Source organism: Bos taurus, chromosome 3, assembly GCF_002263795.3.
Source record: "Bos taurus isolate L1 Dominette 01449 registration number 42190680 breed Hereford chromosome 3, ARS-UCD2.0, whole genome shotgun sequence".
Lineage (NCBI taxonomy): Eukaryota > Metazoa > Chordata > Mammalia > Artiodactyla > Bovidae > Bos > Bos taurus.
Window position 1 is genome coordinate 30,624,753 of NC_037330.1, and position 27,225 is coordinate 30,651,977.

Sequence of the window (27,225 nt, forward strand, 5' to 3'; positions counted from 1 at the left end):
AGGGTGTGACAGTTCCACCTTCCCCTCTGGGGTCATCTTGGGAGTTTAGAAAGCTGGGGCCTGGCTGAGGAGACAAGAGACTTTGGCAAAGAATAACATTTTTTTTTTTTCAGTGGTACTTCCTCCCCCTTCCCCCAATTGTTAGCAGCCTACAGGGTCAGGTGGGCGGTCCTCAGAGCTCATTCCTCCACTCCGGCTCCACTTGCAGGGACAGGCCCTCTTCACCCTCCCGCTCCTGGGGGAGGTAGTCGTGACTTTTGAGTCCTAGAAAGAGAGGGGGTGAGCTTTGTCTTAGTCACTTACCTCCTCCCTCAGCACTGCCCCCCTTCTGGCCCACCCTGGCCCAGCCATACCTGAGGTAGAGGGGCTGAGTTTGCTCAGACCTTGGAGTAAGTTCTGCCCCTGCTGCAGGTCCAGTTTGGCAGGGAAGGGGCACCCAGTATACCCCCCGTTTTCTTTACAGAACTCCAGGAATCTGTGGGGTACAGGAGCATTCATACACAGCTGCACAGGGCTGGCCGAGTGCCTGCAGAAGCTGGATGCCCAGCCTGGGTCCTGCATACCGGCCTATGCCTGGGGGCAAGTTGCTTAACCTTGGCAAATGGAGATGTTAAGATAAAACAGAAGGAAGATTACCTGAGCCCCAAGGGTGCTTCATAAAACTACAGCTCTCCTAGGCTAGGGGGTGGGTTACTGACTCAGTGGACAGGAGTTTGAGCAGACTGGGAAATAGTGAAGGACAGGGAAGCCTGGTGTGCTGCCGTCCAGGGGATCTCAAAGAGTCGGACACAACTTAGTGACTGAACAAGGCTTGTAGCCATCAAAAGGGACGGAGGGTGGGATGCTCACACTTTCCAGTCGGGGTCGTGGCCCAGCAGGAGCGGGTTGCCCACCACGATGAGCAAAGCCTTGGCCCGGGTCACTGCCACATTGAACCTCTGGTGAGAAGAGGTGGTGGGGGGGTCACAGAAGGGAAGGGCACCCTGGAAGGAGGAGTGCCCACCAGCCCACCAGCCCTCCAACCTTGGGGTTCTTGAGGAAACCCAGGTTAAAGTCCAGATCCAGCTGCACAAAGCTCTGGCTGCTCCGAACGGTGGAGATGAGGATGACGCTGCGTTCCTGGCCTTGAAACTCTTCCACAGAGCCCACCTAGAGGGGAGGGAAGCAGGGCCGGAGGCACTCAGCAGGGGACCCAGGAACCAGCCCCGCCTACCAGAGCCTGAGGACAGTGGAGGCAGCCAGGAAAGAGGACAGGACTACACTACGCTAGCTGAAACCTGAAAAGTGAATCCAGTTAAAGTGGTGGGAACTGGAAAGGCTTCTAAGGAAAGAAAACAGGATTCCAAAGAATACTAACTCGGCAGAGTTTTTCAGACTTTCCTGAAGATAATCACTCAGTACTTGTTTAAGTAACTCTAGGCCCTAACCCAGACCACCTGAATCAGAATTTCCACCGGAGAGGCCTCTAACTCCTAAAGTACCCATTTTCAACCCTGGCTGCGCAGATCGCAGATCACCTGAGGAGCCATAAAAGAACAGCTGCCCTGGCTCTGCCCCCAGATAGCTGTGTTAATTGGTTGGGTGGAACCCTGGCCCTGGCAGCACTAAAAGCTCTCCAGGTGATTCTTATCTGAGAAAGAGTGGAGCTAGCTGTCAACTGACTCAGGGTGGGAGAGGTGAGTGGGGACATCATCACAGGACAGGTCGGGCTGGCTTGGGAGACTGGACTTTATCCTTAGGGTAGAGACTTTAAGTCAGCCTGATCCTAAGAATCCTTCGGGGTAATTGCTAAACACACAGGCTTCCTGGCCCCAGCCCAGACCTACAACTTGGGATCTCCAGCAGTGAGAAGCCAGGGGAAAGCCCAAGTCCGTCTCAGGCAGCGAGGGTGGGGCAGGGGCTGGGGCTGTCCCAGGAACAGTAGGGCAGGGACCCAAGGAGGTGTCTGGAAGTGGGGGATCGAGGGAAACAGAAGTCAGGGAGGGAGTGTGAAACAGTGGTGAGGGTCACCTTCAAGTCCTTGATGTCGTCTAGTCCCCGAAGCTGCTTGTCAAGTTTGGTGATGCAATAACGGATTTTTTCCACCTGGAAGATGGGGACAGGTGCCTTTCTCTCCTGCCATTACCCCAGCACAAGAGGGAGCCAGGCAGGAGGCCAGGGAGCTGGGGGGCAAAGAGGAGGTACAACTGACCTCTGAGCTCTTCTGAGATATGGGGCCGGCAGAGAGGCCTGAGCTGGAGCCTCTGCCTAGCGGTCTGGCTAGGTATGGGAATGTTCCCTTGATGGGAACTGAGGGCCTGACCTGCTTCCGGTATGGGGAGATGACGCCCACACTTCGGGGGCTCAGACGGGCTTTGCCCTTCTTGGAGGAGGGGGCCAGGAGCTGCTTCAGGTAGGAAGTCACTGTGGCAGCCTCTTCTGGGTTGAAGAAGGACGGGCTGTTGCCCTCACGCTCATCCTTGCCCATTACACCGTGAAAGATGATGGGAAAGTCCTAGACACAGGGTTAGGGGAAACGTTCAGTTGGACCTCCCAGATTCCCTTCCCTTCCACCCCCAAACCCTTCCAGGGAATGGGGGATCCCAGGTAACTAAGGGCAGGGCTTGTGGCTTCCACTCAGAGACTCCTGCTACCCAGACCCTCAGTAAGAGGGAGCTGGGGTACAGGTCGGGGGAGCCTGAGCCCCAGCCCTTCTCAGCCTCACCTGTCGAGGCAGACCCTCCCAGCGGCAGAAGCGCTCTCGGTCAACGACATCCGCACAGGCCTGCAGCTCCCCATCATAATACAGCCGGTTAGGAACGTCCAAGATGGTGGGGTGAGACCTAGGAGGAGGAGGAGGAAGGAAGAGCAAGACCAGACAGGGGTAGGCTCCCCTCCACCTACTCAGACACCATCCTGTCCTGCCCACTGCATAGTAGACTCATTCAGTTACAGCTTTTGCAACTGGGCACTAGGAGACCTGGGTTCAATTCCTGGGTCGGGAAGATACCGTGGAGCATGAAATGGCAACCCACTCCAGTATTCTTGCCTGGGGAATCCCACAGAGAGTGGAGCCTGGTGGGCTACAGCTCATGGGGTCACAAAGAGTCGGACATGACTGAGCGACTAACACATACACATTTAACCACAGAAAGCAGAACCAAATGTGGCTCCAGAAAGCATCCAATCCACAGATTTCAAATTTAAAAGAAAACACCAAGAAATTAGGGACCCATTCTCAAGTCTCAACTTTGCCAAGGAAGGATAATACAAAAACATGTATCACTGACTATCACCATTACTGGATGAGATAATGTGTTTAAATAAAAAAATATGGAGGAGGAAATGGCAACCCACTCCAGTATTCTTGCTTGGAAAAGTCCATGGACAGAGGAGCCTGGCGGGCTGCACTCCATGGGGTTACATGACTGAGCATGTGTGCATGAGGGCAGAGGGAGATGGGTTGGTAGCAATAAACTGGTAGAACTAAAAAAAAAAAAAATTCCCAAAATACAAGCAGTACTAACACAATAGCTAACATTTATTTGCATTCTTAGTGGACTCATCTAAGGAACTAAAGATTCTTAGTGGACTCACCTAGGAACCCAACTGAGCATTTCAGATGCAAAACTCACTGACTAAAAAAAGTATACAGCTCTTTAACTTGAATAATCATTAATTGTCTGTATTATTCTCATTTATCCTTGGATTGCCTAGAAACTTCACCTGGGACCTGCCTCAGACATATTCCAGTGTCTGGGAACCACTGACCATGCCCTGATATACAAATAGGCAAACTGCTCTAGAGTGAGGGCACTTGCTAAGTCACACTATCTACAAACAGCAGTGACGGGACCGCAGAGGAGACCTTCCAGTTTACAGTCTTTCTGCACTGTATAGTCTCTGAGCAACAGGACTGTGGGATGGAGGCTACAGCTGGGCCGGCGGAGGGTGTGGGGTACCTGTAGTTGCGCAGTAGCTTGGTTATGAACTGGGGATTATAGCCATCCGGGCCCTTCTTGTATAGGGCGTTGAAGGTGAGCAGCCGCTCCAGCAGTGAGTACCCCAGCCCATGCTTCTGGGTCAGCGGGCAACGCAGCACAGGCCCCAACTGCCGAGGGTCTCCTGCCAGCACCAGCTGCCCTCCTGGGTTGTCTGCTTCTTTGACTTCCATCAACCCTGGAAAGTGGGGAGTGATGGGGAGAAAGGTATGTGGTGGGACCTCTCTGACGACATGTGGGGCATACTTGCAGCCCCCTCAAACCCCTCACCTGCTATGGCCACCAGGCTCTCTGGCTCCATGGCATGGCCAGCCTCGTCGATGAAGATGTGTGTGAAGTGATCGATGGGAAACTGGGCTGAGACCAACCTGGGAGGTGTCAGGCCAGGCAGGGGTCACACCCAGACTGTCAAACCTGAATGCTCACCTAGGCCGGCCCTCCCCCCAACTCCCCAGGAACCATCCTTCCCCATTTCCCCAGCCTGCCACCTCTTTACTAACACAACATTAAGAGATGTACACACACACACACTTCCCACCTGCTGGCAGTGATGAGCGTGGTAATTAAGACGCGATATTCCTGCAGCTTCTTCTTGGAAGGAAATACAAAATCCCCCTTCTTTGCATCCCAGTTACAACAGGGCTGAGAGTTGGGCAGGGAAAGGAGTCAGCTTGGCTTCACTGCCAATTTCATCCTCACTCTGGCTCCGGGGCCCCCAGGCAATTTTATTTACTTTCTCTCACTTTACACACAACTAAAGCCCAGAGAGGGCACCTGACCCACCCAAGGTCACACAGTGAGTATCTCAGAATGAGGGTCTCCTAGTTTCCTGACCCTAGTGTTTACCCAGAGCAGCACCCACTGTCCCTCAGCCGCTTGCCTTCCCTAGGTACCTTGATGTCCTCAGGGACCAGGTGGATATCCCTGCTGGGGGCCAGGAGGCGGTAGATGGAGCTGGGTAAGTGGACCCGGAGGCGCTGACAGAGGAGGTCAGCCCCTGAGTTGGACGGAGCGCAGGCCAGGATGTGGGCTTTGGGCAAGTGCTTCACCACCTGGGGTGGGGATAAACACAGTGTGGGAAGCAGCTTCTGGTCTCCCGGTGGAGGGGTGGTGCAGAGAAGTGTGGTTGTGACTCAGGCTGGCGCAGTGTGGCATCTCTCTCCCATTGCTAGGGGAGGGAGTGACTAAAAAGGCAAGTTCTGATCCCCAGCCCACTGCAGTCCAAACAGGACTTTATGCTAGAAAACTGCTGCAGTAAATATAAAAGGCTACCATGACTGGTGCTGAAGCTCCAACACTTTGGCCACCTGAGGCGAAGAGCTGACTCATTGGAAAAGACCCTGATGCTGGGAAAGACAGAAGGCACGAGAAGGGGACGACAGAGGATGAGATGCTTGGATGGCATCACTGACCAATGGACACAAATTTGAGCAAGCTCTGGAAGATGGTTAAGGACAGGGAAGCTTGGCGTGCTTCAGTCCATGGGGTCACAGAGTCCTACGTGACTGAGCGACTGAACACAACAACCATGACAGACATGAACTGCAACGTGGAGTCGTGCAATACTCAACGCGCACACAGTGCTCAAAGCCACACTGGCCCTTGGTGCCAGCTCAGGGGCGTGTGTTTGGGGAGCTGGAAGGAAGTGGAACCTGGGGACAGCTGCTTGGTTCCAGGGGGACTCAGAGTGTAGGCCATAGACTATAGGCCACAGGCTCAGGCCCCACCTGCTTGATGGCTTCCACTAGGGTGACAGTCTTGCCTGTCCCCGGAGGCCCAAAGATGATGTAGGGGGCGGGGCGGGTGGTGCCCATAACGATGTGCTTCATGGCCTGCAGCTGCTCCGGGTTTGACTCCAGACTCCGGTCGTACAGCCTGGCAGAGTGCCACAAACACGATGTTGTCGAGTCCTAGAAGCCTCCCTGACCGCATCCCCTACACCCATACTTCAAGTGGCCCTGGATCCCCTGCCCACAGTCTCACTTGAGCTTCACATCCGAGGGCAGCAGTGGGACTCCACGAGAGGCCACAGGGAAGAGCATGGGCTCAAGTGGCCAGCGCCCCGTCAGCTCCAGGGCACGGTGCTGCACCCGCAGGGGCTGGCGGTTGAAAGTGAAGTTCACCTTGAAAGTCAGCCCATCCACAAAGCGGCTCAGGAGGCTTTGGGAAGGGAGAGAGGGGGAAGCATTCCAGTAAGGAGGGGTGGGCAATAAAAGGCCAGGACTCTTTCCATCTACCCCAACCCCACTCGCTTTCCCACACCTGTAAGCAATCCTCTAGGAGAGGAAGCTGCTGAGGTACCTAAGGGTCCCCTGCTGCCTGCTCTGTCCCTGGGGTCCCACTCACTCTCGGGAGAAACACCCTCCTCCCTTGGCCTTTGGGCCATCTGTAGATGTTCCTACAGCTCAGGGTTCCAACACCTACCTGGTGGAAAAACTCAGCTTGACCCGGTCCAATTCCACCTTGTGCACAAAGCCCTTGTAGGTGACGGGGTCCTCGTGATGTGTCTCGGAGGACAAAAGGGCAAATAGGTGGTCCCCCCGCAGCACTGAGGGGCGGCTCTCGGCCACCCCAGGAACCTAGGAAGCAAAGCACCAGCAAGCTTCTAGCCCGAGACGACCAGTGGAGGGCCCACTAAGACCCCCTCCTGAAACACAAGGTCTGATGAGCCACCTCTACCCTGGGGCTCAGGGAGCTTTGCTTCTTTCCTCTTCCACCAGACAGGGCAAGAGTCAGGGGAGATGGGGAAGGGACAAGTTTGCCCAAGCTGCTCAGAGATGCTGAGTCCAGGAGTCCTGGCAACCCTCCAGGGCACGATTTCAAGACCCCGGGGTCAGGTTCCCAGTAAGTCCAGCTGCCCTCTTGGCCAGTTCAGTTTCTACTCTGCCTTTAAAATCTTGTTCAAAACTCAGTTTCTGCAGGAAAATTTCCCTGATCATCCTCACTTGCTGTCTCTTCTCACTTGGTGCCTTTCTCAGCAAATGGGTGCAGGAATCCGTCCTCATGTGCAATTCTGGACTTATGTATACACATTCAACATCTAAGAGCTGGCGAGGTCTCTAAGAATTACCTTCCAGACTTCCCTGGTGGTCTAGTGGTTAAGAATCCACTTTCCAATGCAGGGGACTTGGGTTCCATCCCCAGTGGGGGGAACGAGGATCCCACATGCTGCAGGGCAACTAAGCCTGCATGCTGCAATGAAGATCCAGTGCAGCCAAAAAACCCCAAACAGATAAACAAAAAAGAACACGAATCATCTAGTTCAGCTCCATGCTTTTCAGGTGAGCGAACTAAGGCCCAGAGATAACGAGAGACTTGCCCAAGGTCACAGAGCAAAGTCTGGGCTAAAACCCCTGTGTTCTCTATTACCCTGCTCTGACGCCTCTTTTGGGGGGCCCAGATCCCTACTCTGCTCCTTGCTGAGCCCTCTGGGACAGGAACAGCATCATTATCCTTTTGTTCTGCCCACAGTCTGTGGGTTGGCTAACTTGAGTCCATTCTCCCTACTACCAATCCAAGCCCTGACCTCCAACGTGAGCAGACGGGGGTTCCGATCTATGGGGTCCCAGGTCATGGGCACCGACTCCAGGTCATAGTGCCGGATGTCGTGCTCCATCTGCAGCTCCTCCAAGTGCAGCAGCAGCCGGAGCTTCACCTCGTAGTTCCTCCACTTCAGGGTTGTCTGAAGCTGGGCCCTGGCAGTGACGGGTGGGGAGGTGGGAGGGGAAGGATAGGAACAGGATGGGTCAGGCAAACCCTATGTCCCGGAGCACCTCTCCCTCTGCAGCCCTGAGACTATGAAAACGTCAGGAATCAGGGAAGACTAGAAGAGCAGAGAAGCAGATGGGGGTCAGAGGCCTCTAAGAAGGGAGTCCCTGCCCGCCAACCTCAGACCTGCATTGTGGATCCTGGAGCTGGAAACACCCTCTCTCAAAGATCCTCCCATGACTTACACCCTCACTTCATTCAAATGTCACTCTCCGCTCAAATATCACCTCCTCGAAGAGGCCAGGACTAGCTGTCCTCTGCAAAACAGCACAGCCCATCCTTTACCCTGCTTTAACTTTAGTTAGTTCTTCATAGTACTCATCACTACATAAGATAAGATGAGAAATGCAACTACAATGTCAGGGCCATCATGTGAGTGATTCACCTTGAATGCAGCCTGGCACATGGTGTGTTGGCCAGTCAGGGGATGAATGAACTGAGCATGGAAGGCTGAGGACAGAGGCATGGGGCAGAAGCAAGAAGTGAGCAGAGAAGAAACATATAAAGCAGTGTGAAGGGTGCAGAAGGATGGTACTTACTTGATCTCAGCAATCTCCTTTGGGGCAGTGAAAATACTTGTTCCCCGAAGAAGGACGGGAAGCAGCTGTCTGAGGCGGGGAGGTGGATAGTATGTTCCCAGTGGCAAACTGAACTCCAGGTCATAGTTCTTAGCACTGCAGGAGGGGAACAAGAAAAGCCATTACAAACACAGAGACCCTTCACCTTCAGAGACTGAGAAGGCCCTTCCCTGGGGGAGGCACAAAGCCCTGCTTCAATACTATTGTTGAAAGGGGTCAGTAGCCTTTGCCCTAGAAGAGAGGACTCACTGTCTCATAAGGCTGCTCATGCCAAGGCTGGACCATTTTCATTTTTAGAAAGCATGATACTTGAAAGCATTAAAAATAATAATAATAATAATATATGGAATTCCCTGGCAGTCCAGTGGTTAGGACCCCACACTTCCATGGCAGAGGGGGGTCTGTCTTTGATCCCTGGTTGGGGAACTAGGATCCCACAAGCTGTGAAGTTATCTATATACATATATAAATAATACATGTTCATTAGAGAAAAAAAATCAGAAAAGAGGTAATTAACAAATAAATGGGTAAATAAACAACATGCTCACCATCCAGGGATAACCACTGTTAACTTTTTGATATGCAGCCTTCCAGACATTTTTCTTTGTCAATATGTATTATACAAATATATTTTAAATTAATTAGCCAATTAATTAATTAACTTCTTGGCTGCGCTGCATGGTTTGTGGGATCTCAGTTCCCTATGAGGGATAGAACTTGTGCCCCCTGCAGTGAAAGCTTGAAGTTCTAACCACTGGACCCGCAGGGAATTCCCCTATACATGTATTTTCAGCAGAAAGAGCACAGTGGTCTCACAGTTTGCTTTTATAGCTCAGTATTTTGTGAACGCCTGGACATATTAAAAAGAGATGTCTACACATATGATTCCATTCATATGACATGTCCAGAAGAGGGAAATCTATAGAAAGTACAAGAGTGGTTGGTGAGGGCTAGGAGGCGAGGGGGCAGAGGGGCCGGGGGGCAAAACGGGTGATAACTAAAGGGTATGGGCTCCTTTTGGGGGTGATGAAGTGTTCCAAAATGGATTGTGATGATGGTAGGGCCTAACTGTGAATATGCTAAAGAAACCACAGATTGTACACTTTAAAGGAATAAATTGTATAGTATGCAAGCTGTTTCAATAAAGCTGTTATGATGGGGAGGGGGAGAGGGAGAGGGAGAGAGAGAGAAACATGACCACCCCAGCTGCCTGATAATCCTTCATACAGTCAAAAATACTTGAAACTTTTCCACACTGTCCTCATATCTGCTTTTCTTCTTAGACAGAAAAGGTCTCTGAGGTCTGGAGGAGTGAAGAACTCACCGTTAGGAAAGGGGCCCACATGGTGATGTGGGGAGGGACCCCCCCCTCCACCAGCCTGGACTGGGCTGGACGGAGGACTTACCGGTCGGGTCTCTCTCCTTCCTCTATCCGCCTGGTCACCACAGGGTTTCGAGAGACCTGGGTCCGCTTGAAGGGAGTCGTGGGTTTCAGCTGTGCTGCCAGGGGACTGTGGGCCACAGCGGCTAAGAAGCGGGCGATGTAGAAAGTGCCAGCTCCTTCTGAGCCTGGCTCTCCAGGGCCCAGCAGCTCCCAGAGCACTGTGGCTGGGAAGTAGCCCACAAAGCTGGTCTTACAGTGAACATGGAGCTCATAGCATTCACCTAGGAGAAGGCAGCTGAGTGAGTCGGGTTGGGGAGGGATCTGCCCAGGAGCATCCCAACCCTGACATCCCCCAGATAGCCCCTACCCCAAGGCAAGCCCCACCAGCCTGCAACAGCACATTCCTGAAGCAACAGACCCTCCTAGGGCAGGCCTCTGGCCACCAGAGGCTCTTTGAGAACCCACTCACCTGGGCCCAGGAGGCAGGGCAGCTCCCGGTCTCCATTGCAGAAGGAAAACTGGGGGGTCCGGCAGAATGGGAAGAGGTGGGTGAGGGTGACAGGCTGGGTTCCTCCATTCCGAAGCCTGAGGGTCAGCACCTCCTTGCGGTTCAAATCCAGGCGGATAAGGAGCTGTCCATCTCGGGCTTCATGGGGCCCCTGGACCTCCACATTCACCCCATGTTTCCCATGCATATACTCAGCCCTGGGGAGAGCGGGAGTCAAGGGCAGGCAGGACTGGGGCAGGAGCAGACAGGACTGGGGGTTGCCCTCGGGAAAGTCATAGAATGGGGAGGATGGCCAAGTGCCAGCTATGCTCAGGAAACCCACCTCCCAACTCAGGCCAATTAGCTCCTTCCCTGCCCTCCCCTCAGTTCTTGCAGGAGGGAGCCCCTACCCCACCCCCGCCAAGCCGAGGCAAGCCCCAGTCACACGGTTTCCCACACGCCCAGGCCCCTCTTGCACACCCCGTCACACACAAGCACACCTGTCATGAAAGATAGTGGCTAGCAGTGACCTGTGGTGTTTGCTCATTTCCAACCCCGGCTTCATTCTCCTCTTTTCTGGGAACCACACGTCGGCCCAGCGGTCGAGCCCGAAGAACCTGACTCGGGTCTTGGTGACGTAGGCCAGATTGGCAATCTTCATTCCATACAGCATGGAGGAGAAGCCAGGGGCAGGGGTCCCAAAGCTGCCGGGAGCAGAGGAGACTGGGGAGTGAGGGCCAGGGGGCGGCAAGCTGGGGAGGGCGTCTGAGAGCCACTCTGTGCGGGACAGGATGGGGCTGGGGACAGAGACTCAGGCCGGGACGGCAGGACTTCTTAATGTTTTCAGGGAAGGCAAGGGGACCCTCCCCAAGACTAAATATGATTGTTTTAAATAAGCAGCAGGTGGTGGACGTTGCACTTCTGAGGAGAAAAGTCCAATGGTGGGCTGTTGAGATGGAGGACTAAGGGAAGAGAGAGTAAAAAATGAAGACCTGGGGCAGGGTGGGGGCAATTTGGGACAGAAAAGATATAAACACTGAAGCAGAAAGAGTTAAGGCAGAGGGGGAAGCCGAAGAAGCTGATTGGTAGGGTGGTGGTGGGGAGTGGATCCCAGGTCCAGCCCGCTGGTGAGGAGTGAGGGGGCAGAGAGTGCAGGTGTCCAGGGTGTGTGGGCAAGGTGGCTGATCAGACAGCAGTGTCCCCCCGAAGTCAGAGGGTGCAGGTAGAACCCAAGCAGGAAGGGAAAGGATCCTCTCCAGAGATCAAATAGCTTGTTTGGGCCTAGAGAAGGTGAAGACAGGGAAAAGTGGTCAGAAGGACAATAATCCCAAGGTTCAGTGCCTGGAATTCAGTTTAGTCAACTTGACAAACACTTACAGAGACCTGTTATGTGCCAGACACTGTGCTAGATGCTGGGGGTTCAAAGAGGCCTTGAGGAGCACGGAGGGAACACATTAATTCCAGCCCCTGCCTGGAGCTCAGAGGGGAGGAGCTCAGACTTGGCGGCTTCCCCAGGAAACAGCGTCAGAACTGAGTCCTGAAGGATGAATGGGTGTCATTCAAGTGCAGGACGGAGCACAGAGTGTGAACCGAAGTGTGGGGGCGCGAGTGGGGGGAGCTGGGGGGACCACCCACTCTGACACTAGCTGGGTCACCTTGGGTCATTGTACCTCGCAGAGCCTCACTTTGCTCCTCTATAAAATGGGGTAACAGCAGACTTGTCTCCCGGGGTGGTTGCGTGGATCACAGGAGACACAGACACTGTGGTGTCCACTTAACCCAGTGCTTGGCACATAAGATCTCAGTAAGGTGCACTATGATTAGTATCACATCCAGTCTGGTTGTACTAGAGTGAAGAGTGCAAGGAGGGATTGGCAGGAGGCAGCAGAGGTGGGCAGGGACCAGGTCTCGCATAGTTTTGCACGCCAAGCCATGAAGCCTGCACCTGACCCTGAAGGCCAGCAGCTCTCCTCCTTTACTGGCACTTAAGGGCCAGAGGACAACGCCACATGTGACACGTCATAGACACATTCACGCTCTGGACAGCTGACCACCCTCCCTCCATGCTTTGAGGGGAATGAAAGCAAATCCTAGTTCCTAGGAACCATGGCCATCTCTGTTGAACTATTAAGGCTCAACCAGCATGGTCACTCACCAGCATTAAATAAGATCAGTTAAGGTTAAGGACATTTTCCTGGTGCCCCCTGCCTATAACTCTGCCCCTCTCCCTCCCCCCATGCAAGTGAGTGACACCATTCAGAAAACTTTGAATTGGCTCTCATTTGTCTTAAAAAGATAGTAAATCATGTGAAAACACAATAGAAAATGCTCAAGAAATGTTAGCTACTATTATTAGTATCCTATTAGTAGTAATAGTAGTACTAGTAGCAGCAGTAGTAGTTAAGAGTAGTAACTTACTTCCAGCCTGCACCAGAGGCTACACTGTGGTTACACAACCACCCCATGTTGGTGGGTTTTAAGCAGGGGAGTGGCAAGATCATATTTGCATTTCAGATCACCCAGGCATCAGGAATGGAGGATGGATTTGCTGGAGGCAAGACTGTAGGCAGGGAGACCAGTTAGAAGAAGGCCATTGCAACCGTCCAATTCAAAGTTGACAAGGGTCTGAACAAGGCAGTGGTCAGGATGGAAGAAGAGACAGATCTGATATTTAGAATAAAAAATTAGCAGATTTTGGTTTCGGACAGGAGAGCAAATGTAGGCTGGGAAGAGGGAGGAGTCAAGGACAATACCAAAAGCAGTGGCTTGGCTTCAGGGACTATTCCTGAGATAGGAGGGAGACACAGGAGGAGGAAGAGGCTGGAGGGACATATGGATCTGGACATGGTCAGTCTGAGATCCCCATGGTCCACAGGCAGCTAGCTCCATGAATCAAAAGCTAAGAACTCAGGCCAAAGTCAAAGCAGACCCTAAAAATAGGGAGACGTCAATAGTATTTACAACTATGGAAGTGTTCAGGATCTTCTCAGGGAGTGAGTCGTCTAAGAACCACTGAGGTCAGCACAACCCAGGGAGGGATAGAAAACAGAGCAGGAAGCTCCTGGAGAGGGAAGAGAATCAGGAGGAAGGCTCACAATCAGGTATCGGGCTCAACTGCTGCTGAGGGGCTGAGGCAAAGGGATTGAAATCAACCCTGGTAACTTTCATCAGGGCCCCTTGGTCAGTGAGTCACTAAGTTCCATGAATCGGCACACACTCAAATGCCACAGATGCCAGACTCCACAGGTATCTTTGATACCTGCAGCCATCTCAGGTCCTACTTTTGAGTCATTAGTATAAGAAGGATTACCCATATCCTTTTTACGTGAATATTCTATAATCTACTACTCTAACCAGGGGCTTCCCTGGTGGCTCAGTGGTAAAGAAACCAGAGGCAATGCAGGAAACACGGGTTTGATCCCTGGGTTGGAAAGATCCCCTGAATGAAACGGCAACCCCCTCCAGTATTCTTGCCTGGAAAATCCTGTGGACAGAGGAGTCTGGTGGGTCACAGTCCATGGGGTCACAGAAGAGTCAGATGCGACTAAGGGACTAAACAAGTCTAAACAAACAAAAGCTCATGTGCCCTGAAACACCCTGGAGCTCTCCGCTTAGTGGTAGAGAAAAAACAGGACCCTGAGGGGACTGAGCAAACCCAGGAGCACAAATCCTGTCTAAAAAGAGGAAACGCTACTTATCTCTAGAAAGAGGTTACCAGGCCCAAGATGGCCAGATCTGGCTTTTAGAAGCCCAAAAGTACAATTTTAAGGTGAAAGCTTCCATCTTTGGAAGCTTCTGCATTGACACATGAGCAGGAGGAACTCTGCAAGCTTTGCAGCTTCTGTGATAGGTGCTATGCCTGTGTGCTAAGTCACTTTAGATGTCGGACTCTTTGCAACCCCACGGACTGTAGCCTGCCAGGCTCCTCTCTCCAAGGGATCCTCCAGGCAAGAATACTGGAGTGGGTTGCCATGCCCTCTTCTAGGAGAAAGGTACTACCACCTAAGTATTAATAGCTTTCAAATTATTCTTCATGTCTATTACCACTATCCAAGTTCACTTGGTTTAACGTGACATCCATAAAAATTAAAAAAAAAAAAAATTTTTTTAAATCACAAACTTAGTACATATTGTTGAAAAAAAGCACCAATTCTTGCATTAAACATCTAGTCATTTGGATTTCAAGGGGAAAAAAGATGAACAATTCAATAGAATAACAGAATATTCAACTTAAAGAGCAAACTCCGACGACTCAGGGGTAAGAAAAGATTCTCCAAAAATAGAGAAATGCAAATTAAAGTAAAAATGAAGTACCATTTTGTTTCCATGAGACTGACAAAAAAGAAAACAGTCACAACATGTATTACTATGTGGGAAAGAAAACTCTCATACATTGCTGGTAGAAAGTGGAACTATTACAACCATTTGGAAAACATCCTGCAACATCTCCTAACATTTGATATGGAGGTATCCTTTAACTCATGGGAATGTATCCATGGAAAAGAAACATACCAACATATAAGAACATATGTGCAAGGAGGCCTATTGTAAAGTCCTTCACATTGGCCAAGAATTGAAAACAAATGTCCATCCATAGGGAGATAGCTGAATAAGCTATAAACACTCGTACTACAGAATATCAGACAGCTATTTAAAAGAATGCATCACATCCATTTGAAAGACTAAATGTAAAAGGTTGTCAACACCAAATGTTGACAAGGATACAAAAACACCAGAATGCTCGTGCATTGTTGGATGGACTATAAAATGGTACAATCACTTTAGAAAAAGGTTTGATGGTTTCTTGTAAAGCCAAACATAATACTCTGATTTTTTAATAAAAATATTATTATATTGTTCATGAAATAAAAATTCATAAAAAATATAACATGACTATAACATATCGTGTAGACCTACCACTGGTATTTATCCAATAAAGACTTGCGGGAGAATGGGTGAAAAAAGTATCAAGCAATTCCAGACTGTTATTTTATAGACGAAACAGGTTAACAATGCAAACACTGAACCTCTGGCTGCCAGCAATGCTGTGTGATGGCCTGGAACATCAAGTGTCAGGTTATATGTATTGTCCAAACTTGTACAGTCCAACAGCAGGCAAGGTCACACCAGAAGACCAGTTTAAAAAAGACTTTGTGGCCAACTACCAAAACAGAGGTTAAGCAATCTGCCCAAGATCACAGTCTCCAGTACATGTATGTAGATCAGGGTTTCAAGGTCATCGTTTTCAGTTTGGGGCTATTTTGAATAAAACCGCTATACACACACACACACACACACACACACACACACACGCTTCCATGTTGGCTTAGCGGTAAAGAATATGCCACAATGTATGAGCTATGGGTTTAATCCCTGGATCAGCACAGCAACCCACTCCAGTATTCTTGCCTGGACAATCCCATGGACAAAGGAGCCTGGCAGGCTATACAGTCCATAGGGTCACCAAGAGTTAGACATGATGGAAGTGACTTAGCATGCATGTGTGCATATATACACATATTTTTTCCCCCCACCTTGGCCAAGCGAGCTGCATGTGGGATCTTAATTCCTGGACCAAGGATCTAACCCAAGCCCTTTCTTTGCATTGCAAGCGTGGAGTCTTAACCACTGGACTGCCAGGTAAGTCCCTGTGATTTATATTCATATAAGATATACTGTTGTTGTTGTTTAGTTGCTAAGTCCGACTCTTTGCAACCTCATGGACTGTAGCCTGCCAGACTCCTCTGTCCATGGGGATTCTCCAGGCAAGAATACTGGAGTGGGTTGCCGTGCTGACCCAGCCATTTCCTTCTCCAGGGGAACTTCCTGACCCATGGATTGAACTCAAGTCTCCTGTTTGGCAGGCTAATTCTTTACCACTGAGCCACCAGGAAAGCCCATAAGAAATATTGGTGGTAAAAGAATACCGAAAGAATTGGTAGTAAAATATTGGTGGTAAAAAGAAACCACTGATACACAGAACACGCGTGAATATCAAACACGTTATGCCGAACAAGAGATGCCTTACATAAGAGAGTACATACTACCTGATTCCATTAAATAAAGTTCTAGAATAGATAGTATCTCAAAAAAAAAAAAAAAAGAATCAGAGCAGTGGACACTGGGTGGGTAAAGGTGAGGACTAAATAGGACAGGAGATGAAGGAACTTTTTGGGGTGATGTTATGTTTTATATCTTGATAGGGTGTTGCACACAGGTATATGGATTCATTAAAACTCACAGAATGGGACACTTGAAATCTTGTCTATTTCACGGTAGGTAAATTTTACTTTAAAAAAAAAAAAAAGAAGGTAAACATGTGAACTCCCTGGCTGTCCAGTGGTTAGGATTTTGCCTCCTTACTGCCTACGTACGGAGTGGGTTCAGTCCCTGATCTGGGCACTAAGATCCCACAAGCTGTGCAGAGTGGTCCAAAAAAAACCCCACTGTAAACAAATTTTTAACTCTTAGATCAATAGTTGTAATAACAACAATCACGCTGAAGTGTTCACGGGTATTTGTAACTTATTATGAAATGCATCAAAAAAATTAAGATAGCTAGATGGGGACATCCCTGTTGGTTCAGTGGTTAAGACTCCACAATTTCACTGCAGGGGGCACTAGTTCACCCCTGGTCAAGGGACTAAGATCCTCACATGCCCACATGGTGCAAGATAAATATAGCAAGACAGATGGATGGCAGGCATGTGTCAAATATTAATTAAGAAATCTAGATGAGTGGCCATTGCAACGCCCTGATCTGCAGGCCCGCAGAGCTGTGCTCAGAAGCTGACCTCGGACCCTACTGTCCCTGCGTCTTGGCTGCCCTCACTCTGCCACCTGCCTTCGTGCTTGCTGCCTCTGCAAATGGATTACAAAGGCCAGAAGCTAGCCGAACAGATGTTCGAGGGAATTTTCTTTGTTTCCGCAATAATTGGATTTATCTACGGGTACCTGGCTGAACAGTTAGGGCGGAATGTCTACATAGTTATGGCCGGATTTGCGGAAACTTCCTCCGTGGCCTATATATCGCCAGCACCCCATCAAGTGGATACCTGTTCAAGACTCAAGCATAGAAGAAACCAGGGGAAAGAAAAGAGGTGTGCTAAAAGTAATTGACTGGGATTTTCATGACTCAGTTTTTACTACTGCACCTGCTTTTGTTTTGTGTGACATGAGCTAAATTGTTTTTTGTGAGGAACATGCTCACCAGCCCAAACTCAAGAATGGACTTGGAGACATGAGGTATAGCGGAAAGCGAAGCTTTGTGGTCTTGCAAAATCAGGTGTCTGATGGGCAGGCACACCCACAGTCCTTACACAAAGCAAGTTATCCTAGCATGCAAGCCCCTCTCCCAGTTCCTCACTGGAGTACTATGCAGTGAACCATCTTCCTGGAAGTCGCCTAGGTTTGTTTTCCTCTATGGGCCGGCCCCTCCCTGACGTCTTGTTTCCTCCTTTCCTGTGCACCTCTTTCCGTTTTTTTTTATGTTTTGAATTCACCAATAGGGTGAGCCTGTGTGAAACCCTTATGTTTTGAATTCACCAATAGAATGAACCCCGGGTGAAAAATCCTAGGCATCCCACCTTCCCTTTGTTTGCCAACTTTCCAGTTTTATATGGCTAATAGCTCCTTATGACCAACCTAGATAGCATATTCAAAAGCAGAGACATTACTTTGCCAACAAAGGTCCATCTAGTCAAGGCTATGGTTTTTCCTGTGGTCATGTATGGATGTGAGAGTTGGACTGTGAGGAAGGCTGAGCGCTGAAGAATGGATGCTTTTGAACTGTGGTGTTGGAGAAGACTCTTGAGAGTCCCTTGGACTGCAAGGAGATCCAACCAGTCCATTCTGAAGGACATCAGCCCTGGGATTTCTTTGGAAGGAATGATGCTAAAGCTGAAACTCCAGTACTTTGGTCACCTCATGCAAAGAGTTAACTCACTGGAAAAGACTCTGATGCTGGGAGGGATTGGGGGCAGGAGGAGAAGGGGACAACAGAGGATGAGATGGCTGGATGGCATCACTGATTCGATGGACGTGAGTCTCAGTGAACTCTGGGAGTTGGTGATGGACAGGGAGGACTGGCGTGCTGCGATTCATGGGGTTGCAAAGAGTCGGACACGACTGAGCAACTTTTCTGATCTGAATAGCTCCTTATGGCTGTTACACCAGCAAGGTGTCACTGAAAGCTAGCTATTTTTGAAAATGGATTACTTTACATTTTTTAGTTCTTACCTTTTCCTATACAAAACATGAGCTAAAAAACACTTATGCTCAGCTGTGTATAGATATTGTTCTCCCTCTATTTCATTTCTCCGTGTTTTAATTTATAAATAGTTTGGACCTTGTCTTCACAAACTTCCTCTGAAATGGTTCAGGTCTACAAAATGATGAAGGTTAAAGCTTCATAAATGATACTACAATTTAACTATCAAAGTTTTATAATTCATTATAAGTAGTTAGGCTGTTTTAATGTTTTCAATTAAAATTCAGTGCAATTCAAAAAAAAAAAAAAAAGAAAGAAATCCAGGTGAGGTGAAACAAAGTATGACCCTGTGGGGGCCCTTCAGGGCACAAAAGCCTATCTGTGTCCCTTGCTGCTGCTTTGTAGAAATAGACTTCATTCAGCCTCCTTGACCTTCCCAGCATTCCAAGGGGCAGATTTAAACAGTTGTTAATCGGGGAACAGAGGGAAATACGGAAACAAGGTGGGGAAGGGGGATGTGCAGTCTAGAAACAATAGTGCAGCCTTGGGGCAGGGTCCTATTTCCTCCTCAAGGAATACACATAACAATAGCTTTGCCTGCTAGGAACTAAGGCCACCACCCAGGTGGATGACAGTAATTTCAGGCAGAGCACAATATTCCTGGAGCACCACCCAGTTACCTCACCACCAACCAATCAGAAGAAAGTCACTCACCCTGCAGCCCTCATTCCAAATTCTGCCTATAACAATTTCTCCTAGAAAACCCTCAGGGAGCTGCCTAAATCACCTGTTTTCACTGCTTGGCCCTGTAATAACCCTTTCTCTGCTCCCGACTCTGACGGTTTGGTCTATTTGGCGTCATATATGCGTGGGGCACACCAATTTGTGTTCAGTAACAAGGGTATATGGTTGTTAAATGTCACATTATTTCAACTTTTCATTATGTTTGAAATTTGTCATAATTAGATGTTGAGGAAAAAACCCAATAATGCAATTAGAAGAATATACCAGACAATTAGGAGTCATTTCCGTGATGCATTGACGAGTAAGAAAATCAGGAGATGGAAAATGTGTATAACATGATCCTTTTAAAATAAAACAATAACAAAAATACCCTAACTGATATGAGATACCTTAGTGTGGAACAAAATGTGGCAATGTAGGTGGGATGCTGATATGAGAGGTACCTGCGTGCTGGTTTCAAAGTTGTGTCTGACTCTGAGACCCTATGGATTGCAGCATGCCGGGATCCCCTATCCTTCACTATCTCCTGGAGTTTGTTCAGATTCAGTTCCATTGAGTTGACGATGCTATCTAATCATCTCATCCTTTGCCACCCCCTTCTCCTTTTGCCTTCATTACCTGACAAAACATTAAGGGTTCCCACTCTTTCACTCTCAACTACCTGCTTAACTGTTTGACAGTAAAGAATCTGCTTGCAACGTGGGAGACCTTGCTTCGGTCCCTGGGTCGGGAAGATCTTCTGTAGAAGGGAATGGCTACCCACTCCAGTATTCTTGCCCAGAGAATTCATGGACAGAGGAGCCTGGCGAGCTACTGTCCATGGGGTGGCAAAGAGTCAGACATGATTGAGCGACTAACACTTTCACTTTAACTGTTTGATGTATACTTCTCCAGGCTCTTTTTCTTGCATTAAAAAATATATATATTTTTAAGTACACATATTTTTTTGTGTGCTACACATACTATTCTGCAACAGACTTCTTTCACCACCATGGACACCATGACAACATTTTACCAAGCCGCCTAGTTCTTTTGAATGGTGGCAGAGGATAGCACAGTATGAATGCATTGTGATGGGTTTAACTATTTGTTCAGCAATAGATAGCTAGGGTGCCAAAAATTTTTGGCTATTTCAAATGTTACAATAACCATCCCTCTGGGTCAAAGAAAATGAAGAAGCTTTACTTTGATGTGTGTGCACCCCTGCATTTAAACTGTGGTCAACCACTGGACCACCAGCAAAGTCCTTGAGATTTGTATTCACATAAGAAATACTGTTGATGTTGTTAGTCGCTTAGTTGTGTCTCTTTGGGATCCCATGGACTGTAGCCTGCCAGGCTCCTCTGTCTATGGAATTTTCTAAGTCAGAATACTAGAGTGGATTGCCCTTTCCTCCTCCAGAGGATCTTTCAAGCCCAGGCATCATCAGAGTTGGGTCTCCTGTGGCTCCTGCATTGGCAAGCAGATTCTTTCCCACTGAGACGGCTGGGAAGCCCCCTTTACTTTGATAAGTTCTGCCAAATTGTCCTTTAAACAAGTTGTACAAACTTACATTCTCACTGAAAAGAATTCGAGAAAATCCCTTTCCTAGACCCTAACACCAGAAACCTTCAATCCTTTAAATTTTTGACAATCTGATAAGCAAATGAATAGTTCAGTTCAGTTGCTCAGTTGTGTCCGACTCTGCGACCCCATGAATTGTAGCATGCCAGGCCTCCCTGTCCATCACCAACTCCCCAAGCTTGCTCAAATGAATGGTACTTTGTTTACATTTTCATTTCCCTGATCACGACCATAATCAAGTATCTTTCCTTCTGTTTATTAGTCATTTATATTTCCTCTGTGAACGGCTTGATGATCTCATCATCTTCCCAAGCCCTATGAACTGTTCCTCCTGCTTCTGACGCCACACCTCTCTAATGGTCCATCCCTTTAAGAGTCAGCAGGAAGTGAAAGTGAAAGTGTTAGTCACTCAGTCACGTCAACTCCTTTGCAACTCCATGGACTGTAGCCCACTAGACTTCTCTGTCCATGCCATTTACTGAAGTGGGTTGCCATTCCCTTCTCCAGGGTATCTTCATGACCCAGGGATCAAGCCTGGGTCTCCTGCACTGCAAGCAGATTCTTTACCATCTGAGCCACCAGAGAAGCTCTATAGAGTCCACAGGAGTTATCAGCAAACACAAATCAGATCATTTCCCCCAACTTGACTCCACAGACTACAGGACTAAATCTAACCCTTTAATATGGCTCTCCTGAATGCTCCACCATTAAAAAGGATACATCAACAGAAACAGAAAACATTTATTAAGCACTTACTACCTGCTGTTCTAAGAAAATCCTTGCATTATCTCATTTACTCCTCACAACAACCCTTTGAGGCAGCAACTATTATCATTCCATTTTAGGGAAGAAACTGAAGGACAGGTTCCCACCCCACACCCATTCTAAATGGCAGCTCAGCCACCCCAGCTATTGTACCACCGCACTCCCCTCCAGACTTTTCTGCCACAGTTGGATATCCTGGGTGTGTATCGCCCTGCCCCTGGTCTCTGTTGTTTGTTAGGTGGAAGATGACTAATTTTTTAGACCTGGTTCAGGAAAGCCTACTAGCCTGAGGAATGGTATTTCAAAACACAGTATCAGATTGTTACTGGCAGAATAGCCATTCCTCAGTTCTTGTCCTCTTGAGGCAAAGAATTCAACTGAGAGACAAAGCAGTTTCAAGCAGCAGGAGTTTTTAGGTGAAGCGAAAGTATACTCTTGAGAAGGGAGGAGAGTCGGCTATCTGGGAACCAGAAGCAGCCCCGCATTGAGGGCAAGGTAGGTTTTAACAGAAGGGTGGAAAGTCCTTCCTGGTGTCCTGAGGTACCTGACTGACAAATTGATCGACAGCTTTAGGTTATTTAACTTTTCTCATGTGCAGGTGTTTACCCATAAGCACCCAGGCAAAACCTATGGGGGCAAGGGGGAGGTACAAAAACTTGCAATGCTGATTTATTATAAAGATAGCATAATGAGCCTCTGGTTACTCTGAGTCACCTCTTAGGTCTTGGTGTACCTGAGCCAACTGGTGATGGTGGTTTGAAAAGCCCTACTGTGTTCCTGACATCTTGCTTGGTCCTGAAACTGGCTGGAAACTTAGCAGTTCCTAACGAAAAAAGGGAGGATGTCTGGGTGTGTTCTGGTCACCAGTGTCCAGGTGTGGGGGGAGGGGGAAAGATGGCCCTATCCAGAATGGGGCAGGACCTGCTCTTGTCTGACTAGCTACCTAAGAAGTGATCTTAATGGGACTTCTAGTTCTATGTTTTACAAACTGGATTGCAGCTCTCAATGGGTAAAGACCAGACCAGGGCTTTTGTACAACTGAAGTAAACTAGAATAAAAAATATCAGAAGTTAGGGAATGAGGCCAAGCTTTGTTTTAAGGACACATACTGTTCTGTGAAAGCTGTGTATACCAGACCCTATATTAAAAAGCAGAGACATTACTGTGCCAACAAAGGTCCATCTAGTCAAAGCTATGGTTTTGCCAGTAGTCATGTATGGATGTGAGAGTTGGACTATAAAAGCTGAGCGCCAAAGAATTAATGCTTTTGAACTGTGGTGTTGGAGAAGACTCTAGAGAGTCCCTTGGACAGCAAGGAGGTCCAACCAGTCAATCTTAAAGGAAATCAGTCCTGAATATTCATTGGAAGGACTGATGCTGAAGCTCCAATACTTTGGCCACCAGATGTGAAGAGCTGACTCACTGGGAAAGACCCTGATGCTGGGAAAGATTGAAAGCAGGAGGAGAAGGGGATGACAAAGGATGAGGTGGTTGGATGGCATCACCGACTCAATGGACATGAGTTTGAACAAACTCTGGGAGATAGTGAACGACAGGGAAGCCTGGCGTGCTGCAGTCCATGGGGTTGCAAAGAGTTGGACATGACCAAGCGACTGAACTTACTAAGTGACTGAAAGTAAAATGTAAACTTTCACTGTGGATAGAGGTCCAGAATGATCTTTCTAAAAACACTGATTCTCTCAGTGTCCTACTTTGCAACTTTTTGTGCTTTCCTATTTCTGTTAAGATTAAAAACAAAAACCCCACATCACCTCCCCATGGCCTACAATGGCCCACCCAATCCAGCCCCGGCCTCCCTCTGACCTCATGTCACCTGCTCACAGGAGTTCACCTCCAGCCTTGGAGGTGCTACTTCCTCTGCCTGAACTGCCCTCCCCTTGTCTTACATCTGCTAATTCCATTTATCATTCGAGATTCTGCTCAAACATCACTTTCTCCAGGAACTTCTGGTTCCTAGACTCGGTCAGGTCTCCAAGTCATAGTCTTGGGCATCCTGGGCTTTTTCTCACAAGCACTTATCAGAACAGTAGTTAAATAAGTTTTTTTTTTTTTTTTAAGTATTTGTCTTTAATTGCCTCCTTCTTCCTAGTTAAGTTCCTTCTGTGTATCTACAGCAATTCAGTTTTGTTTTGCTCATAGACGGCATTCAGCCAATATTTGTTAAATAAAAGAATGAGCCTCTTGCCCAAGGCAGGAATGATCTCCTCTCAGAAACTTTCTCATGATGCCAGTGCTTATTCCATAACGGACTCCTAACCAGCAATGTTAATGATAGCTGCCACTTCCAAAGCCCATGCACTCTGTTACCAGGGGAAATGCCTTACCTATGATATTTTATTTTGGCCTCACACAACTGAGAGAAAGGCAGTATTTTACACACTTAACAGTTAGGGAAATTTAGATACGTGGTTAAAATCAAATGCAACTAGTAAGTGGCAGAGTCAGAATTTGAACTCCAGCTATGGAAACATGATCCTAGCTCCTGAAGCTCAGAACGTCATGTTTATCTACACATCTGCCACTCCCTACTAGCCTACACTCTTTAGAGGCAGGAAGCAGGGCACAGGCAAATGGTAGAGCCCCTATTAAATATATTTGCCAAATGAATAACAAGAGGTGGGAAAAGTTAATAAGAGTTGAGAGCAGGGTACTTCATAAAACTATAAAATAACCGATTAATAGCTGGAAGGGACCTATTCTTCTCAGTGGGGGAAGCGCTCAAAACTCCTGATACAGGGTAACTTGCTATAGCCCCCCTACAACCTCTTCCCTTGTAGATCAACTCTACTTACTAATTCTTTTAGATTCTGGGAAGCATTTATTGAGCATCTAATACATACAAGGCTCCACGCTGGAGACTGAGGGAAGGCTCCAACATGATGAAAGGCCTGTCCCCGTGTTCAGAGGCTCTACAGTCTGGTGGAGAGACGTGCTCTAACACAAGGTAGGGTGTCACCCAGCTATAATCAGGCTTCGAAGGAGGAGCAATGAGAGCCCAGAGAAGAAGCAATGAATTTCCGTGAGGTCACAGCATAAGAAAGTTCTCTCTAATCAGAACAGAAATCTCTTCCACTTGGTGTATTTTTTTTTTTCTTTCCGCCTATGTCACTTAATTCACTCAGTTTTCGGCATCTCACTTAACCAATCAGGGACTGAAACCAAGCAAGTGCAGTGAATGCCCGGAATCTAACCATTAGGTCACCAAGGAATTCCCCGAGGGGCCATGTTGAGTGAACCCAGTTCTGCCTTCTGAAATGACACCAAAGTATAATCCTTTCCCCTCAGGACAGTCTTTAAAATATTCACCAATAACTACCTTGTCCTCTCCACTTTTTCTCTTTCCAAGGCCAACATTTCTCCATTTCTTTGATTGGGTTTCACAAAAAGAATGAATCAACATAGAAGCCTTTCCTCCTTCTCCAAGTACTAAAATGCTATCTAGCCTTCAAAGCAAAGGACAAGGTCAATGCCATCCTCTCTATCAAATTCCCTAATAACTACAGGGGAGTTGTATCTTACTTGCCTAAAAACAAGTACATACTAAAAAAAATTACTTTTGAAATCCCTTAGATTCACTCATAATGTATGGTATATGTGGTTTCCTATATGCCTGTTTGTGGCTATCTGACAAAGCCTCTCCTTGAAGAAACTTCAGTCAGGCCCCTCTCAACCCTCTTCTGCCTTAGGCTTCAACTTTGCCCCACCCTCAAACCCTTAACGCTGTCTCCGAGTGATTCTTCATTCAAGAACCCCTCACTCCGGTGTTGGCTATAAATCCCAGCTGTCTTTGCTGTTTTGAGATTGAGAAAGAGCTCCTCCCATGGCAGTGAGAGAGTGAGTGAAGTCGCTCAGTCCTGCCGACTCTTTGCGACCCCGTAGACTGTAGCCCGTACCTACTGCAATAGTCTCGAACAGCTTTCCTCACCATTTAAACAAGCATCAGAATGATAGTCTCTTTAACAGAGCCAAAAGAAGTAGTCGACTTTTGTTCAGTCGCGTTGTACCTATTTTTGTGGACACAGGTGAATTCATGGATGTGCAGTGTTGATGATGTGACTCAATGGTAATTGTTCTCTTTATTTTTCCTCCAGCATTTTTCTTATTATCGGTATTATAGTCCTCATGCTATGTTACTATTTATTGCAGCATACTGTATGTATATCACAGCCTCTCCTGCTCCACTGGCATTATGTATTTTCCCATCAGTATATTCCCCACAGTGCCCAGCACAGTGTGGGGACATAAAACAGGTCAGCGTCTTTGCTCCTTCAGGTGCTACTCAAACCCATTAAATGTCCCTCTTAAAACGTGACAGTCATTACTGAAAACAATATTCCAGAAATGATCCGGTAAACCTGGAAAATCACTTACCTCCTGCCCCCCGCCCTAAACCACACTTTTATAAAACACAGTCTAACACTTCTTTGGCTCTTATAAGCAGCCATACCCGCCTTTTGGTCTACTGAAACCAAGATCTTTTTTCAAGAGGTCTGTTAGTAAGCCTAAATTCCCACCACCCAGTATTTATTTAAGTCTTTACATTTATCCCTGTTAAATTATTTCTTGGTCTTTGGCCCAAGACCCCAAGACTGCAGCCTGTTGATAGAGGTGTTTTTGAAGCACAATTCCGTGGTTTGACAGGGAGAAGTCTCTATGCTTTTCACTTGAATGGGAACAGGAAAGGAGGACCAAACAGCGTTTAGCCACAGGATGAGAAGGGGCCTCGAGGAGACCGGCCCCCGCGCGGGTCTCCATGGAGAAGCCACAGGTGCTAATGGAGGTTTGGTACGTACGCAGTTGGTGCCCTTTCCTTCTTCCCCGAGCTCCCTGAGACTCTGGCTCCTACACTGGGTCTCTTCAGCTCTCTGGGACAGTGAACCCCCGAGGAAGCAGCCCCTCAATGAAGGGGCGGAGGTCCCCGCTAAGCTCGCGCCAGGGCGGGCAGCCCTCAGCAGGAAGCTGGTTCCCCGCTCTTCTGCAAAGCCTGGGCTCCCTTCCCCCACGCCGAGCGCTTACCACCCTCAGCCCCCAACCCCCGCGGGCGGCGCGTGGACGCAGCACCCGGCTCCCCCAGACATGTCCAGCGCCGCCGCCGGGGGAGCAGGCTGTGGGGGAGGTTCTCCGCCCGGACTCGGCGCAGGGGCCCGGCAGGGGCAGAGCTCGGGTGGGATGCTGGCGGCGCTGGCGGCGCGGGCGGGGCGTGGGCACCGCGCAGGAGGGGGCGCTGCGCGGCCCCGGGACCCGCCGGAGCCACTGGGGGAGCTGCCGTTCTCCCGCGCCCCTGGGCGGGAAGAGTGGCCCCGCCGCGGGGGTAGCGGCGGTAAGCTGGGCCCGCGTTTCGGGGCCGGGGAGTGGGCCGGCCCGTACCTGGTCTTGAAGTCCTGGTTATAAATGGTCCTCAGCCGCTCGCGATCTGTCTCCCTGTCCTGTCCCCGATCGACCAGGAAATTCTCGAATCTCTGGCCCGTCTCCCGGAGCTGCCGGCAGCTGAACTTACTGGGCATCGCGGCGGCGACTGCGGCCCAGGCAGGAGGGTTCGTAGAAATGAAACTGAAACTCGCCGCCGCGGCTGGAAGTTGGCGGTCTTAGGGTGAGGGTGCTGGAGGGGAGAAAGCCCCAACTCCGACCCCAGATCCGGCAGGATCCCTTCTCCCCCCACCAGGTTTCCCTCTACGGTTCTTTTCCTACCTGAGCCTTCCCTTCGGTCTCTTCGTCCTATCCCCTCC

General features: G+C 48.9%; 1 protein-coding gene across 3 annotated transcripts; it reads right to left on the reverse strand.

Annotated features, from left to right (window-relative positions):
• Nucleotides 1–86: 86 nt before the first annotated feature.
• Nucleotides 87–27,225, reverse strand: MOV10 (Mov10 RISC complex RNA helicase). 3 transcript variants are annotated; one of them, NM_001075839.1, is made up of 21 exons: nucleotides 27,188–27,207; nucleotides 26,867–27,068; nucleotides 10,698–10,901; nucleotides 10,180–10,415; nucleotides 9,733–9,991; nucleotides 8,288–8,422; nucleotides 7,507–7,675; nucleotides 6,405–6,559; nucleotides 5,964–6,140; nucleotides 5,708–5,855; nucleotides 4,874–5,032; nucleotides 4,519–4,622; nucleotides 4,251–4,348; nucleotides 3,942–4,158; nucleotides 2,705–2,822; nucleotides 2,303–2,494; nucleotides 2,011–2,085; nucleotides 1,024–1,149; nucleotides 850–938; nucleotides 354–475; nucleotides 87–264 (listed from the first exon to the last, which is right to left on the reverse strand). In NM_001075839.1, exons 2-21 carry the CDS (start codon nucleotides 27,001–27,003, stop codon nucleotides 173–175), a joined length of 3,012 nt encoding a protein of 1,003 aa, NP_001069307.1. In that variant the 5' UTR covers nucleotides 27,004–27,068; nucleotides 27,188–27,207; the 3' UTR covers nucleotides 87–172. The 3 variants fall into 3 exon arrangements, with proteins under 3 accessions (NP_001069307.1, XP_059740547.1, XP_059740548.1); XM_059884564.1 differs by having other exon boundaries at nucleotides 88–264; nucleotides 26,867–27,098; nucleotides 27,188–27,225; XM_059884565.1 differs by having other exon boundaries at nucleotides 88–264; nucleotides 10,728–10,901; nucleotides 26,867–27,225.

Bases quoted from the DNA above. Each gene is read 5' to 3' on its own strand.
- MOV10 (NM_001075839.1), bottom strand. From the start codon at position 27,003: ATGCCCAGTAAGTTCAGCTGCCGGCAGCTCCGGGAGACGGGCCAGAGA. The intron at 10,416-10,697 runs GTGTGCTTGTGT...CGCTCTCCCCAG, and splicing joins GCCACTATCTTTCATGACAG to GGCTGAGTATATGCATGGGA. The intron at 6,560-7,506 runs GTCAGGGCTTGG...TTTGCTTCCTAG, and splicing joins CCCGTCTGCTCACGTTGGAG to GTTCCTGGGGTGGCCGAGAG.